This window comes from Sprattus sprattus (assembly GCF_963457725.1).
Source record: "Sprattus sprattus genome assembly, chromosome: 16".
In the NCBI taxonomy this organism is placed as follows: Eukaryota; Metazoa; Chordata; class Actinopteri; order Clupeiformes; family Clupeidae; genus Sprattus; species Sprattus sprattus.
Genome location: NC_137914.1, coordinates 13,127,836 through 13,145,714, shown reverse-complemented (window position 1 = coordinate 13,145,714; position 17,879 = coordinate 13,127,836). Strand labels below are relative to the sequence as shown.

General features: G+C 42.9%; 1 protein-coding gene across 6 annotated transcripts in view; it reads left to right on the top strand.

Annotated features, from left to right (window-relative positions):
• The window catches only part of LOC308377812 (microphthalmia-associated transcription factor-like), a 28,051-nt gene that overhangs the window by 6,192 nt on the left and 3,980 nt on the right, over positions 1–17,879 (top strand). Inside the window, exons 2-10 of one of the 6 annotated variants that reach the window (XM_080854556.1) lie at positions 3,198–3,293; positions 6,755–7,025; positions 14,818–15,060; positions 15,510–15,605; positions 16,252–16,408; positions 16,740–16,832; positions 17,036–17,083; positions 17,228–17,303; positions 17,437–17,584. In XM_080854556.1, the coding sequence (XP_080710682.1) occupies positions 3,198–3,293; positions 6,755–7,025; positions 14,818–15,060; positions 15,510–15,605; positions 16,252–16,408; positions 16,740–16,832; positions 17,036–17,083; positions 17,228–17,303; positions 17,437–17,584 (1,228 nt within the window). Of the gene's footprint in view, positions 1–369; positions 888–3,009; positions 3,294–6,754; positions 7,026–14,817; positions 15,061–15,509; positions 15,606–16,251; positions 16,409–16,739; positions 16,833–17,032; positions 17,084–17,227; positions 17,304–17,436; positions 17,585–17,879 lie in introns of those variants that run through there. The other 5 variants (XM_080854555.1, XM_080854560.1, XM_080854559.1 and 2 more) reach the window with 5 other exon arrangements.

Sequence of the window (17,879 nt, the reverse complement as noted above, 5' to 3'; positions counted from 1 at the left end):
AGTTCAGTCATCGCTGAGTAAACAGTTGTGGGTTTCTAATCAGTTGTAATCATTTTTTGGGAAGCTGAATGTTTGGCTCACCGAGCAGACTTCAGTTCCCCTCTTCTCTGTTAGCAAGGTCACTCAAAGAGAGATAGAGAGAGGGGGGAGGGGGGGCTCCCTCTGGGCTTATCTCATGTAGGGGCCCAGGTGAGACCAAAGGGGTCAGAGGAAGTGAGTAGTAACTGCCATTAGAGACAAAGGGGACCATGGGTGACATGTCGTAAGCCCCTGACTCCAGCAATCGTAGAAGTGAAACTAACCCTCGGGCTCTGATGAACCAACAGTATCCCCGATGACGAGGGTGGACGTGCTTAGCACATAGAGGTTTCACATTTCGGAGAGACTGTCAGAATCTTTCTGATGTTGTAAAGAGAGTGGCTGAAGTCACTGCCTGGCCTGTCCTTGAATGTGATACACCTGCTCCTGCCACTATAGTCGTGTGCTGGTGGGATGCTTGTTAGCTGTAGTTTCAACACCACTAAAGTGAGGAACGTGCGATACAGTGTTGATGAATGGATGAAGACTCAAAGTTCTCCATTATTGGATAATACCCTAAAGGTCTCAACTAAAGTGTGAATGGCTGTTTTAAGATGGACCATCAGGGATTTATGGTGTGCTAAAACTTCCCATTCATTGATGATCAAGACAAGTCTTCTCACAATCTACACAGGATGCATGCCTCCCACTTTCCCAAACAACAGAGATAAGTAGAGGATGACAACAGCATAAAGCCGGCAGTGTATTGACTCATTGCTTCCGATGGTGGATCTGTCAGAGTTCAGCACCTCAGTGTAGAAACCAGTGTGTCTTTTTCAGCTGAAGCCACTGGACATGAGACTCATCAGGTAAGATTTTAATGTTTAGTTTCAGTGAATCTTGGAAGTACCTTAATGACTTTGTACACTCTTGAGGTGTGTATGATATAATGTATCATTACTTTGTGGTTTGGCGTTATTACTATATTTCATCTCAGATGCCATACTACATGTTGTTGACTCTAAGTGTCAGATGGCAAAAAGCTGAAAGGGGTCTTCAGTGATGAAGCAGTTTGTACCTATTTTGCTGTTCCTGATGTTTTTGGTAGTAGAACTACTTTATGCATAGAGGATTCTAATTACCTGATACTACTTCTGTTGATAATAGTGCTGTTCTTGTCAGCGTAATATTAGTCATGTATAAACATGTCATTATCATTTTATGAAGTTCTTCTGATGTTTATGGCAACTTTGTGGCCAAAACGTGACGTTTGGACGGTGACATGCAGGGTGCTGTGTCCCTTCTTCCTGTCTCTCTGTGAGCGACTTGTATTAGCCTGGCAAACTGTTGGGCCACAGGAGTAACTGTAGCGCAGTAAACAAGTGGAGGGAGAATGTATAAAACCTAATTATAGAAATGGGAGACGGCAAGTTCAAATTGAATGAACAGGCCTTTTTCTATGTGCCTGCAGCTATCATAACAAAGAGACCCACTGTCCGTCAGTAAGGGCTGACAGAATGCACTGTGGTTTTGCTCCATTCTTTATTTGTCCCTGTACGTGTACCCCCCTTATGGGCTGGAGACCCCCTTTAACCTCAGATGACTACCTGTAGACCTCCTTGGGCTTCCATATGAAACGTACACGATATTCCAGAAATGTCTTTGGTTTCATATCTAAAATAGTAATACCTGAACCTGAAGTATGCAGGATGTATTTAAATGGGTAACCAGCGCAAGCAAAGCTTCTATTTTGCAAACCATTGGGCACCGGTTGTTATTGTTAAGGGCCTTTGTATTTGCATAGTTGTACGCTCTCGGTGTGCTGGCGGTGGGTTGTCCATGCTGTCGGCTCTCCTGCCTGGCGGATGCTAGGCCACCCTTCAGCAGAGCACCGTCAGATTCCTCTGGTTTACCGGCTCTGCTCAATTGTGCCCTGTTGCTAATGCACGAGAAACACACACCCTCTTATTCTCTTGGCTGTTGTTGCATGCCTGTGTGTGTGTGTGTGTGTGTGTGTGTGTGTGTGTGTGTGTGTGTGTGTGTGTGTGCCTCTCAGTTATGTGTATCTGTCTCTGTGTATTTATGTATTTAAGTTTATGTATGTGTGTGTTTGTGCATGTGTACTGTGTACTCTAGTGTGCGAGGGAGAGTGTGTGTGTGTGTGTGTGTGTGTCTATGTGAAGGAGTGTGTGCATTTGTATGTGTGTGGGTATGCGCATGTGTGTGTGTATGTGTCCGTATGTTTAGTCACTGTTTTGTTGCCTGTGTGAGCGTACGTTCTCAGCTGGTCGTGGCTGAGATTCCAGCAAGCTGTCGAGCAGGCTGCCCACGGAGTGTTGAGCTGGCCTGGGAGTGCCGGAGTGTGAGTCTCTCCTTAGTCGTTTACATTGTGCCGCGCTCCAGCCGTGAGCCCGCCGAGTGCCGTTAGGAGCGGCTGATTGGCGCAGGTGGGCACCTGCAGTCACGTCTGTTGCTTGCCAGGAAGGTGACCGCCAAGGTGAAACAGCAGAAGGTGACCAAGTGCGCCCTCTGGTGTCCGAAAGGGGGGAAAGGTCCCATTTGATTTCCAGCAACGTTTCACGCCTACCCCTTTTCTTGGAGAGAGAAGGAATGTCCCACCCCACCCGTCCGACCCTTCTCCACCCACTGTGCACTTGCTTTAGTTCAGCCTGGGACTCATAGAGCTAGTCATCTTTCCAGGAACTGTGACAGATATCAAGTAACATCCCCCAATAACAGATCATATTTCCTGCATTTTTATTAATGACTCTGGCATGACAATATGAGCATGTCTTATTCACACGCACTCAATCACACCCATGATGACAAGATATGTAACCATATAAGGGTGAAGATGTCATCATTGCCGGGACAGATGTTAAACACATTTGTCAGTCCGTGCTTATGTTTTTGTGGTAAGTGGTTTAATATGATCTGAGATCTGAGCGTGAGTAGAGTTCTCCAGGTAGGCGCTGGATTGAGCGGGTCTGATGACAGCCAGCGTGTGCTCGAGTGGTTTGTCCCACTGCGCTTTGCTCTGTGAAGGGATTGGAGTTCTGGTGCAAGCTGCCCTTGCCCACCCCCCCACCACTATACACACACTCACACACATTTACTTGCTCATACACACACACACACACGCTCTCTCTCACCCATAAACACAGCAGTGTGACTTTCAGTGCTATCCAAGGGCAGGCAATACACCTTCAGGAAAAAAAGATGGAGGCTCTGGGTTTCCAAGTGCACAGATCCTGCCCATATTATAGCAACCACCTGTGAGTACCTGAAACATAGACAGTGACTGCGTGTATGTGTGTGTGTGTGTGTGTGTGTGTTTCTATCTGCGTGACTGTGTTTGCATGAATGCATGTATGCTTGTGTGTATGTATATATTTGTGTATCAGTGTTTACGCTATAAATAAAACTCAGCTCTGACTATAAATATCCTGTGCAGTCACTTAGCTACTGAGCTCTCTCTCTCTCTGTGTTCAGGTTTTGACTGTTCTATTTGTGAGTTCATTAGCGACTCGCCGACAGGATTTGGAGATCAGGGCTAAAGTTCCGAGCTGGGGGGCAAGTCTCACACACAACTGTAAAAGTTTTGACAGAAACAATTGCATGCGTTTATGTGAAACGGTAGCAATCCTCCAGAGCTTTAAAACCAAAGCGCACGCTCACAAAGAGCCCACTTTGTTTGTTTAGGTGTTTGAGTTCAGATGTGCCGCTTATTGTTGGAGGCTTGTGTGTGTGCTCTAAAAAAGGAGGGTAGGGGTAGAAAGCGGGTGAAAGCTCTCGCAGGACAGCGTAGCACAATGCTTGGGTTAGCAGTTCTGTTAGGTGTGTGGAGGAGGACTGCTTCCTTCAGCAGCGCTGCCCCCTCGGCTCTCCTCTGATTGGCTCCTCAGTGGCACAGGCAGGGGTGTAGCCGTGCGGGACTATGTGGCCATTGTGTTTTCTGACACACACGCATGCAAGCACACGCACAAGCGCAGTGATACACATACTCACACACACACACACACACACACACACACACACTATCTCTATCTCACACTCACACACACACACACAAACAAGCTCACACACACATTGACGCAAACACAGAAGAGCTCATGTGCACACAAACACACACAAGCACACACACATCGCCACACACACACTGATATGCATGCGAAAGGGCTAGGGAAGTATGCCCCTGCCCCACATAGAAAAGTGGAAAATTACTCTGAGAATGAGACAAGAGCACTGTTTCATTCTTAAACGTGAAGCACAATGCTCGCTGCTCATTGTGTGAGGGGCCTCTCTGTGCATGCAGAACCGTTGCTGTTCACAGCAGAGCAGGTCTTTGGAGAGAAATGTGTACCTGCTCATCTGCTGTCATCCCTCATCAGATGCTCCTGCCCAGGATTACATTACTAAGCATAACTCCCTGCTGTGCTTGTGAGGCCATGATGGGAGCTGGCCGTCTGCGTGTGTACGTGTAGGCATGCCCTGCTCAACAGTGTGGGGTTTCAAACCAGGCCAAAGTTGTAAGGCAGAATTGTCTTTATAATAATAACAATAATAATAATACACTTTATTTGTATAGCACCTTTCATACAAAACAATGCAGCTCAAAGTGCTTAACAGCAGTTGTCACGTATGTGCTAATGGGTGTACAAGAAAAATGAATTGGAAATGTACTTCTGTAAGACTGAGCATCTACAAAAGTTCATTTTTGTCCTCCTTCTGAAGAGGCATCACTTGAACTAAGTAAAAAGAGCCATAGTTGATTGGTATCAGTTGGAGCAAAACTTGCCCTGTGAAGTTAAATTTGGTTCCACTGGCAGTCTTTCAGTCTTGAGGAAGTCAGTGACTGGTCTCTCAAAGCTCGGGTTTGTCAAAGAAGATGATTCACTTGTGCCAGACAGACACATAATCATTTTGTGGGGGTAAAAAAGGGAACATACGGACTTGCTCTTCCCTCACGATCTGGGACAGATAGGGATGTTAACCCGCTATTCTGCTGCGCTAACTTATAACACATGTAAAACATAATATAATATATAATCGTATTTGTAGATTTCCCTATAAAATGTACCACAACGTCATATTTTATAATATACGTAACTCTTTATCCTTCATTATCTGTATTTCTCAAAAGAATAACATTGCCATATCAAAGGATACTGATGTGTAACAATGGATTTAGTCTGCCCAGCAAAGACCTGTTATGCTCACAGTTCATGATGCTAATGGTATTGGGCTGTGTGGATTTACTGCTGAAATTTAAGAAGTTCATATAATTCTATAGTAAGAATGCTTTTGAAATCCAATCCCCTGTGTTTGCCATGTCCCACACATGTAATTTGCCTTTGAAATCAACTCTTTTTTTCTTTTTTGCTCTGTTCCCAAGTGGTGTTTGGTGAGCGAGGTGGGCTGGTTAGACAATGAGATTATTCCCAATAAGACAGGGATTATAGCATGTAAACCTCCATGGCTGGGGATTGCAGGAGACCCGGGCGGTGGTTTGACTGGACTGGGCTGGCTAATTAGTGCGATCAGAGCACAGCTGGCTTGGCCGGACATGCTGGTGGAGGGGTGCTTTTTTTATCAAAAGGATCACTGGCCTGGGCTGCGCTTCAGGCCGACAGCTCATGGTGCAGGCGGATCCTCAGTATTTTGGGTATACGGGTGTGTGTCTGGAGGCCTGCTCTCCAAATCTAATGAGGTGAGGAACTGAAACTATGTGTGTCCACTGAGCATTTTGAAACACTTTGTGAAGCGTTTTTTCCCCTTTTTTTTTCGCCCTTTTTTTCAAGACCGTGAACAGACCCAGAGGATTCTTTGTGCTGTTCATGAATCAGATTGATTTATGGTTATGGAAATCAATTCTGCTCTGTTGCGCTTGGTGTTTCAGTCCCTTAGCGAAAGAGAGAAGGAAAGATACCAAATGTAGGAGACAACAAGGCCGTTCTCATGTATCCCCGAATGGGCAAACAAATGTCATCATTTTTGTGACTATGCGGAAATTATTGTTAATTGTTGATTTCATCACTTTGTTAACTAGTGATTTATCTCTCTTTTAAGACGCATTGATGAAGTTAGATATTTCTGGTGGTTGTAAATATGGACTTTAACTATCCTTGAGCTGAGAAATGTCACAGTATTTCTTCAATTTATGTATCTTAACACATCTCCTCACACTTATGCTCCAAGCTGAGGCTGACTGCTCTGTGTGTGTGTGTGAGTGTGTGTGTGTTTATGTGTTTTTGTGTGTGTGTGTTTTTGTGTGTGTGTGTTTGTGTGTGTGTGCGTGTGTGCGTGTGTGTGTGCACGTGTGCGTGTGCATTTGTGTGTGTGTGTGTGTTAACCTCATGCTTTCACAACCTGTCCCCTAAGCACACTCTTGCTCATTACTGCGCCAATTAAATTTGGACGTCTCAGAATAATTCAATTACAGAGCACCTAGCACAGTGTTTGTGCTTTTCTTGAACTCCCCTGTGCTCTCTCCTTCCCCACTCCTTCCCTCTACCCTGCTCTCTGTTTTCATTTTTCCTTCACTTCATTGGTCTCCTCTTTTTTCTCATCTCTCTCTCTATCTCTCTTTTTCCATTTTTTTTCTCTTCCTCATACTTCATCTCTCTTTTTTCACAAATTGTACCCTCTTTCCCTTGTGTCTCTCTCTTGTCTATCCTCCTCCTCTCTTACTCTCTCTCTCCCTCTCTTCTTCTTTCTCTCTGCCCTGCCCCTGCAGTAATCCGTCAGAGCAGCATGGCTCCTCCAAGCCCCCACTGAGCACGTCCAGCGTGACCTCGCGCATCCTCCTGCGGCAGCAACTGATGCGGGAGCAGCTGCAGGAGCAGGAGCGCCGCGAGCAGCAGCGCCGCCAGGCCTCCTCTTCCTCCTCCTGCTCCTCTTCCTCACCCTACGCCCGGCCCCCCAACGCCAGCCAGACGCCCGCCATCAACGTCACGCCGCCGCCTAACCAGCCCTCCTCTGCCCAGGTGCCCATGGAGGTCTTGAAGGTACGCTAAAAAAAAACAAAACACTGACCAACCTGACCCCCAGTGCACCGACACCTGCTGGCTCACCTGCCTGGGGGGTGGTGTGTGTGTGTGTGTGTGTGTGTGTGTGTGTGTGTGTGTGTTTGTATGTAGGTGTGTGTGTGAGTGTGTGTGTGTGTAGGTGTGTGTAGGTGAGAACTTAGTAATGCTGCGAACCAGTCCGGTGGAGCATGCCAGGCTGGGCCAGGCCTGTCTGTTCCCAACTGTGTGTATCTTACAGTGGGTAACTGTCACTGCATGTGAGGGGAGAGTTATTATACATGCATGTGAAGTTGAGGTGTCTTTTCCTTCTCTGTTGGGTCTTCGGCTTTGACAGCTGTCCAGTGAGCTGTATGAGCAGCGCTTTAGCCGTAGACATGTGCGAGAGTGCGGGGCACGGGTGTGTTCTGATATGTGTGTTCAAAAAAAGTGGAGAAGGGTGTGGGGGGGGGAGAGCAAAAGCTGATCGTAGAGAGTGAAGTGTGTTAAAACGCACTTGGGGATTATGTTTCCCCAGAGAATTTCTCTTTAATGCATGCTGTGCTTCCAGCCTTTTGGATTTAGCCATCTTTAATCCTATTTGCTCAGCTACATTCACGTCTTTTCATGGCTTTGATTCTTTGTTAGTCGGGCGGGGTGGGGAACTACAGACCGGTACAGGTCCTCCAGACAGAGTGTGATAATTACTACAAAATCGACTGCACATCTGAGAGCACATCCTAAATATACTGTCTGGTAAGGTCTGCTTTAGTCTTCTTTTCATTTGAATCTGCAGTGACGTACGTAGAGAATTATGAACAGGTGGCATTTGCCACAGTTTAAATTAGCTCTGAAGTTATCTTTGGTGTGATATTTTTTTATCATTGTTTTCTTGTTATTGTGCTGTTTGGAACGGACAGTTTCTCAGTGAGAATAGTCTTTTTGTAAATGTTAGAATTAGAGCATTAGTAAAGTTTAGAATCGCAAATATCAGTTTAGTAGAACCTCAAAGTTGAATTGTGATGATTTAGTTGTGGTTGTTGAAGGCAGCGTTCGACCATGTTTTGGGTTTTGTATCTGCAGAGTTTAGTTGAATTGTAAAAATCTCCTGGATATTTATTGGCAGTTGTAAGATTTATATATTTTTTCGTGCATACCAAGAGTTCTGCCCTTGGTCATTTCTGAAATCTGCAGGTTACATGCTGCTTGTCTAGATGATAATCTACGGATTAATTTGTTGCAATAACGGGGGAAAAGTTCTGTCAAATGCACAATAGAAAACCCTCTTTTAATTTGGAAACAAGACACCAGTTTTGGCTAATTGCTATATTTAAATTATTTAATTTGTAATAATATTATAGTTATTATAATTCAAGCAGTGCTTCAAAGTGGGAATATGGATTTAAGTTAAGAATTAGCAGTGCTGTGGCTACTACTTTGCATCAATCAGGTGCCTGTATTGAAGGTCTGGATGAATGTCAACTATAGAAACAGCATAAAACAAGGGCTAATTATTTGTTTCGGGACCAACACATTTATTTTTCTGCCTTCAGGCTTATCAGAGGCCTTGCTGTAGATATCGCTGGGCGCCTTCAAGTGGCCACTGAGCAGTAAAAAAAACATACGTTAGCTGAAACAATAGCAGCACTCATACAACACAAACACAGCTTATGTCTTTAACACTCTTAGCGTAGAATGAGAGATGACAAGCGGGAGAAGATTTTTTTTTTTGCACGGGAGGAGCTTATGGGGCATTTTTCATTGACTGAATTACCAAAATAAGAGCTCAGTTCCTGCCCAGTGCTGTGTGGCAGGGCCAGCATGCATATCTGTAGCCAGAGGAGAAAGGCCCTCGCAAAGCTACACGAAATTAGCTTAGGGGGTACCAGGCGGAGCCACTGGACCTCAAAAGTGAAAACATTAAGTTCAGATGAGTTTGTCTAAAGACTGATTGGTCCCTTAATTAGCCAAGTGACCCCTCACCCTTTGAGAAATAAGTACGGGATCAGTTTAGGGATCTAGACAAAGGCAAGCACAGTTTTACCACACACTGAACACTAATTCAGCAAAGAATGCTCGTAATTAGGAGCACTGCTTTCATTCCACAGCATATTTAAGAAAAAAGGAAGGGAAAAAAAAGTTTCTTTGAAATGAATGAAGGATCATATCCTGAGAGTTCAACATTGTTATTAGCTTTAGGCGAAGGGATTCTCGCAAATTACTGACATTTCTAAAGAGCCAGGAGCGAGAAAATGACTGTTACACAGCTAGTCGTGTAGAGGCAAGAAGTACAGCGCCTGGTGAATAGTAAAAGTGGAGATGTCGCCACAGTATTGTATAAAATTGTGTAACATCAAAAACAAATTTGAGTCATCTGCTTTTTATAATGGTTTAACATGCAGTGCTCCGGTGTCTGTCAAGCATTTGCAAGGCTGTCTAACATGGTTACCCCGTAGGGATAAGGATAATATTTATATTTTTTAGTTTTGATTGTTTCATTCAAATGACCCCAATACCTGAGGATGCCTCATATCTGTGTGGGCCTCTGAATGGCTGGACAATGGTGGAGTTCATGTTTTAAAGAAAATCAAACAAAAGCCTCATTGTTTCAGCTGGCCAGGGAGAATGTGTTGGCTTAGCTTTTCTGAGAAGCGGCCATGTATGGAGAAACATGCTTAACTTCATCTGCCGTACAGTGTTGACAGCAGGCTTTTTCAAATCTCACGCAAAAATATGCTAAACCACTTGTAAAATGTAAGCAACGGATATGTATCACTTCAGCACATACCCCTGTTTGTGTGGTTGATAAACTATTGCATGAAGTCAATTCTTTTCACTCGACTGGCTGTTTACACACAGTAGCTAATAGATAATCTCTGACTATGTCTATACTAAGACAGTGTTTTGTAGGTTGCCATTTCCATCACTGCATACTTGTATTAATGTGGAAAGAAGAGGGGCTTTGAAAGCCGTACAGTAAGAATTCAGTCATATTGTTTGGTAGTTGACATGCTGTCCCAGAGGCAATAAGGTACTAATTTCTTAAATAAAGGACAGAGCATTTTTTATATTAAAATAAGTTGGTTTTATTTGAGATTGCTGAGAGGACAGTGGGTCTGTTGATGATGTCCCCCCTCCACAGATAATGGTGTCAGTGACATTTCTAGATGTTTGTACTGATGTAGCCAATATTAACATTTGTTTAAACGGCAGCCTCCATTTATGCAAGTGTTACAGTCCGTTTTTTTACACAAACAAAGTCTGCCATTCAGCTTGTTGGAATCGTCAAGAGGGTCAGATTCTTTCTAATTCATCTGTGGCCAGAGGCGTATCAGAACATCCAAAGAAACCATGCTGCTCTCGTTGAGGAAAAAAAAAGAGATCACTCTTTGTTGTCTCCCTCCTTCTGAAAGGGGGATGGGGGGCGGTGTCAATGTGATGTGTGTGTCGTTCCACCAGAAATGTCATTTACTTCTGACCGCAAGGGAAGTAACTCCCTTGTGTCCTCGTTGGCGGCTGGTCATGGGCCTCCCAAAGGGGTCCGACTTCTAGCGGGCCGGGAGATTTCTTGATGCCTTTTACTTTTATGTTATTCCATTGAAGTGGATTTTAACAGAGCGAGAACACAGGCTGTATCCCGTACTGTAAAATGAATATTAACGTCTTTAGCGTTCTAAACCAGCATACATCACTTCTCGAGCATGTGACCCACTCGGTCGAACCCCCTTCCTGTGTGCCTACTTCCTCCCTCAGGCTCTCATGCCACCTACTGCTTTTTCTCTCACATGTAAATTGGAAGCTAATTTGTTTATGTGTTTGTATCATTGGTATGTAGTGTTGCTCTACAGCTTTGGGAAAATGTTGTATAGATAACATTCACAGAGCAAATAGAAATGACTGTCTGTGGCTACACGTTTTAGTCATTTCTATGGGTAGCATTACGTAATTACCTATTTCTGCATTTCCATTTGAAAAATAAAAATGCTGCCTTCAAGTTTCACAAGAGCCCCAGGATTTTACTCACAGTTAATGCCGAAGTACTGAAGCACTGTCACACTGCGTATCTGTTTTACAAGTAAGGCTGAGGTGGGCTTACTTACTGTTGAGTACATTCAATTAGTGCTTCGTCATGCACTTAACAGACAAGTCCTATTCCGCAACTAACCACATTTTAAGGACTTACCTTAAGTCTGTACTACTGTAAACAGTATGTTGTTTGAATTGAAAATACAGGGTTTTTATTATGGGATCTTGGGTAATATTGCTGGAATAAACTTTTGGAGCATTCTGAAGTAAGAGTGTCAGAACTGCAACTAAAAATCATAATTATTTTAGATTTTAAACAATCTCACAGTGCTCTGACAGGAATATTGATTTAGTTTGTTCAAATGCATAGTTACCAAATATCTAATTGATTGCCGAACTAAACCACTTTGTAGCTTCCTTCTCAATGCTTTGCAGAGTAAAAGCAGCATGGGTTTCATATTACTTGTTTGCAATCAACTGTGCTGCGCTGAGAATTGACTAATTCAATTACGGGTCTGTGTAGGCATTCAAACACACATCCAAAGAATACACTGTTTTTTTCATCTGTTTTCTTTCTTAGACTGACTTGTCGTGTAGAATAACCCTTTCTACATGTGCATAAATATAATTCAAACAGAGTAGAAACAAACTTTATATTTTCTTCGACTGAAACAGAAATGGAAATTGTGCATTTCACCACAGGTCATTTTAGGCGGCTAACATTTCTCTGTCATTCTGCTACTTGGATGAAGTGTTTACGTTGCCATTGATGTTGTGCTGATCTAGCGTCAGTGGTGGGAAAGTGGTGCACGCACAGCCGAGTGAAATTGGTGTGATGCGCACTGATCTGTATCTCTAATCATGCTGTCTGTGTCCTCTATGGGTCAGTAGACTCCAGGAGCGCTGACCTCCAACACGGGTTGCATGGGGATGGATGGGAGGAATGCACTGTGCGTAAATTCCTCACCAGTTCATTTTCTGAGCCTGGGCCTGTCTGGGCAGATTAGCAGATTATCGTGTGTTGATTTTTTTGTGGCTATTATAAAACGTTTTTAATGTTTTCCCCCTTTTCCCTGTCTCTTTTATCATCGCCCATCAACCACCAGTGTGATAATGTAAAGAAGTATAGAGAAATGTTATAAAGGATTTGCTTTTCTAAATTCCTGGAAATACAATATATTTTAATTTATTTGGTGAGGACTGAGTTATATAATCCATAACTGGATTATGGGAAATGGAGGTCACATTTTTTAGCAAGCAGTTAATCTAGTGTAAGTACAAGGCATTGTGAATAAGGTTTAATGAATTAATAAGTACAAATTTCTTTCTTGATTAAGATTAGTTTAATCACCATTTACATAGATCGCCCAGTGTGAGAAGTCAGAGGGTAAAGATCAGTGTCTAATGTGGAGTAAGTGGTTGGAAAAAGATCTTTTGGGAAAATGTTTGTGTAATTTTGAAGAATTCTAATCGTAATAGTCACAGGCGGTCAGCAGTTTCTTTTTTGTTTCACACTAGTCACTGAATTGTTTTCTGATAACAGTCGTACCTTGTTGTGTAACTATTATTACCATGTGTGTGATTTTCTTGAATTTCTTGAATCTTGAATTTTCCTGCTGGGCTGGAACTTGTACAGCTTCTTCCTACGAACAGACTTCAGCTAATCACCATCCATGTTAACTCTGTAACTACCCATGTTTTCACAAGTAAACTGCCTGGTCATGAGTTAACTGCCTTGTGATGAGAAGTGTCTTCTCCCCCTGAGGCAAGGCCCAAAATAACTCTGCTGGAGTTAAACATAGAATAGCCTCAGGATTTATCTGCATGCACCTTACAAGGGATTTAGTAACTGAATGTTGAAGAGGTAAATTGAAGTTCGTGGCAAGTAGAAGTATAGATTATTCTAATTCACCTGAAAACAGTCGGAGTTGCAGGCTAACTGTATTCGGTATTCTCTAGTTTAAGATTATTCTTATGGACACGTGAGGGCGACGTGAGGGCAACGTGAGGCACGTAAAGCCCAGCCTTCAGCATTTAAGAAACAATACATCCCCATTTGCGCAAAGGATGCATACATTCTGACGTTATTTGATGTCAGGACAAAGTTAGAAACGTTTAAATTGCTTGAGCCGTTCTGTTTTTCTGGCACGACTGTGTCCCTGCTCTGCTGTGGCATTTCGATTTAACTGTTTAACTGATGCTAAGTAGGCCTAGGCAAAATACAGTGAATTTATTTAAGTCCATAAATAGCGTTTTATTACACAATTTTAGTATTTGTGAAAGGAGACTTAAGTGTAAACCACAGTCTTAGTTTTTATTTTCCACGTGTGCGTTTTAGCATTGCGCAGTCCAAAATCCCATTCCGTTTAAAAAGCGCAAGAAGAATGTGTTTAAGAATTTACTTGTAATGCTTTTGATGCGATTTTGGTGGGAACTAACTGAATATGTATCTGTCTCTATCTCTAATCACAACAGCAAATGTAGTTGTAGTGGTCTAGGTGGTCTAGGTTGCAATGTAGTCGTCTAAAACATTATTAACGATGCAGTGCGTTTCGAATGAAGAGCGTGTCAGAAATCTCGTCGATAAAGGAGCATCCGAGTTTTGATACAGAATACAGATCATATATATTATTAGGCTATACTTTATTGAAACAGTCCACTTTCCATCATTTAATCATTGTATTGTAGTCCCGTAAATTGGCTCAAAGATAAAATAATTGCAGTAAAAGTTATTGGAGCCTATGCTGTTATTGTTTATGTAGGCCTAACTCAGACATAGCCTTGTTACATGAAATTTTAGGTTGATTTCAGCATACGCCTTACTGTCATTAAGCTTCACTCTGCTATAAGCTAAGTGTAACTTCATTTCAGTTTTTGTATTTGTCTGTTTTCCTGTCTTGAGGGCAAGTGTCAGCGTGGAAACAAGTTGCCTTGTTGAGTGACAAGAGTCAATTGTTGAGGATAACGTCATAAGGACCATAAAACCATAAATCACTTGTTATGGACCAACACAGACTTTTTAAAGGCTCCGTTGTATCTCCTAATTACTTCGTTTCATGCATAGCGAATGAGTTTCTCGCCCCTTATAAGACACATGGATGGCGATGAGTTTGTTTGCACTGTTGAGAAGAGTCAAGAGAGTACAGTGACAGCGTTTAGCGTACGCTGGTGATTGCTCTTGGATTACGGACGGATATTCTTTCTTTAAAACTTTGAAGGATGTTGGAGATGCTTGAGTACCAACCGTATTATCAGGTGGGGCTGAATTAATTTAATTTAGCCAAAAAAACTTCTAAATAATGTACCTCAGTCATCATTATATTAACATAGATGCCGATTATATCACAGTGGCAACACGTCCTACCGATCATCACGTTTTATAGATTACTAATCTAAAAGCATGACTTGTATAGTTAATGTGTTTCATTTTTTAAATATTATGGTCTTAAATTTGGTTTGCAACTTACAATGCCTTTTAATTGCTCTTCATTTTCTGTAATGGCTTTTAATTAATTGCATCTAAAATGAGTGGCGAGTGTCCGTCAGCCAACGATTCATGCACAGCTGATTGTAGCCTACTTGGAAAAACAATTAAATTCAATATAATTGTTATAAAATATAATTAAATATCAATTAGAAGTTGGCATAATTGTCCTTCACCCTACATTTGTCTGGCATCCATATAAATGAACGCAGATGAGTATGTGTAAACTAAGATTTGTGTATATATGCATTGACTCTTTCTTATCTCTCTCCCTCACTTACTCAGGTGAACACACACCTAGAGAACCCCACTAAGTACCACATTCAGCAGGCTCAGAGGCAGCAGGTGAAGGCTTACCTGTCCACCACACAGCAACCCTGTGTGAGCCTGAACAAGCTTGGGTCCCAGGCGGTCAGCTTACCCTGCTCCAACCAGGGACCTGATCACGGGGGCATGCCTCCGGGGCCGGGGAACAGTGCCCCCAACAGCCCTATGGCCTTACTGACCCTCAACTCTACAGAGAAAGAGGTACAGGAGGCAAGCATAATGCATGAAAAAGAATGCAAAATTGTGTAATTTCTTTTTTACATAGTTGGATTTGAGACTAGACTCCCATGGTCTTAATCTGTTTCTCACTTGTATGTATACATTTGTGTGTATTTTTTGGTACACTATTTGTTGTTTGAGGATTGACAACACCGACAAAAGTATTATTTGTTATGTGTGCAAAATGTGTGCATCCATTGGCTGCTATACTGTAATGGACTTTGAGCTCGAACTCCATTGTTCACTGATGTCTAAAACTGGTATCACAAGAATGCCTCATATGTGTTGAGTGTTTTTGGTTGAAAGGAAACCATCTAACTGACAAAATCTAATGATGTAAAAAACAGAGATAGGACAGAAAATATTACATGAATATTCATGAATTATGAACAGTGTGTCTGAATTTTTTTTTTGATGATTTGTAACTCCAGATGGACGATGTCATTGATGACATTATTAGTTTGGAGTCCAGTTACAACGATGATATCCTTGGACTTATGGACCCGGGGCTTCAAATGGGCAACTCGGTAAAACCTCCTCTCACCACCTTCTCTCTCTCTCCTCTGTCAGTGTGTTCACAGCTACATAAAATTCAGCCTGGTCATTGTCGGTTGATATATGCAGTGGTGGCATGCTTGGAGCCATTTCTTTAGTCAAGGCTTCACTGTGAGTTAACACAGCAGTGTTCATTCCTTAGTAAAGCCCATATGGAGCGGTGCAATCCTAATCAACACCTGGAGGGAGTGAGACAGGGCTGTCATTCTGCTCATTATCTCTCAGAGCAACTCACAACAGCTGCCACCATCATCTGCAATGCAGCAGTGGTTGTGAAGACTATGCTTCAGTGGAAAAGCCATAAATTGAGCAAAGTAATTCCAGGTTACCATAGAGATAAAGATACCATAAAGGTTCAGTGTTCAGGGGGTGTACACCTTTAGAAGGGGTGGAACTTTTACAGTATTGCTCATGTTTTAACAGTTCTGTTGATTAACGTGATGAATAAACCCTCCACTGAAACAGGTCCCCACTCGTTTTATGTTGTTGTTGTGGGCCAGATAAGAGTTTGGAGTGTCAGTGATGGAGAGAGCCTTTATCCTCCTGTGCTCTGTCTGTTTACCATGTACCTTTATTCTCCAGTGCTCTGTCTGATGACCATGTGCCTTTATTCTCCAGCGCTCTGTCTGGATGTCTGACGATCATGTACCTCCACAGATTGGGGTATCTGCCAACATCCTGGATATGTACAACAACCAAGGCATGCCGCCACCAGGTCTGGCCATCAGCAACTCCTGCCCAGCCAATCTGCCCAACATTAAAAGGGAATTCTCTGGTGAGTGTCCATCTCACACTGAACTTGTTGTATATTGTAAAGGGCCTGGCCAGCGGATGGTTGGTATGTAACACCTACTGGTCTGCCTCAGGGCCCAAACCCCATAATGGTAGCAAATCTCTAGGTGGAAGATGGCATCTCCACCAACCGTGTGTTCTCAAACACCCTCCAGGCCTTTTGAGCATGCACTGTACTGAAATGTGTGCTATTCAGTCTTATTCCAGTATGTACGTCATCTCCTGTCTGCCATTTTCTGAAATGTCACACCATGGTTACGCTATTATGTTTTCAGTGAACAATAAACACTCTTAAAATATCTTGTGTCAAATAGTTACTCCATCTCCAGCCATGATGCACATGCTGGACAAGCCTGTATCTTGTGGCAAGTTTGAAAACTATCAGAGGCCTGAAGGGTTCCCCGTAGGTACGTGTGGTCATTCAAACTCCAATTCAAATTTTTGAATAGTCATTTATACCTTTATGCTCATTGATATCATGCCTCGTCAGTGATGTGACAAAGTGTCATGTTCTTCTGATGTAATGTGCAGAGAAATATGTTCAGATTGTTGTTCAGATCAACCATTTAATCTATCATTTGTGTTTGCTTCTTCCATTTTCACCCAGAAGTCAGAGCACTTGCCAAAGAACGCCAAAAAAAAGACAATCATAACCTGAGTATGTCACTCATTCACATTTACCAGAAATAAGGCCTCTTGAGTGGTAATGTTTGTATCATTTCTCATGTCATATGGTTGCTCCGATGTCTAATTTCTCTCTCACTCTGTCTCTTTGTGGTGACAAAACAACACTCCTGACCAGTCGAGAGAAGGCGGCGGTTCAATATCAATGATCGCATCAAGGAACTGGGGACTTTAATCCCTAAATCAAATGACCCGTAAGTTTGCTTCCTTTCTTCTTAAACTGCTTAGAGGGCCGTGCCCTTTTGGGGAACAGGCATCTTGCAAGCCATCGAGTTCGATTCTATCTGTTGATGTCAGCTGAGAGTGTCTTAACTGTGCACCCCTCAGGGATATGCGCTGGAACAAGGGCACCATTCTAAAGGCCTCCGTGGACTACATCAGGAAGCTACAGAGAGAGCAGCAACGTGCCAAAGAGCTGGAGACCCGGCAGAAGAAGCTAGAACACGCCAACCGCCATCTGATCCTGCGGATACAGGTACAGGGCTGTGGGTTCTAGAAAAGGTCACACATTTGCAATTGCAACAGAACCCAGGGTTGATCCACAGGAGCCATGATGCTCATAGGACTCTGCATAGAAACGAAAAGAGGTTGTACCTGACACAAATGGTGAAAAAAACGAGACACCAAAGAATGTTTTACGTTGTTATACTTGTTGTTGTTGTTTTTGTTACTCTTTGAGTGGCTTTAGGGCCTGTGTCCACCTGATGTGTTTTTTGCACTGGCAGCACCCACATCCTCTTTTAAGATTCTTAGAAGCATTTATTGTTGCT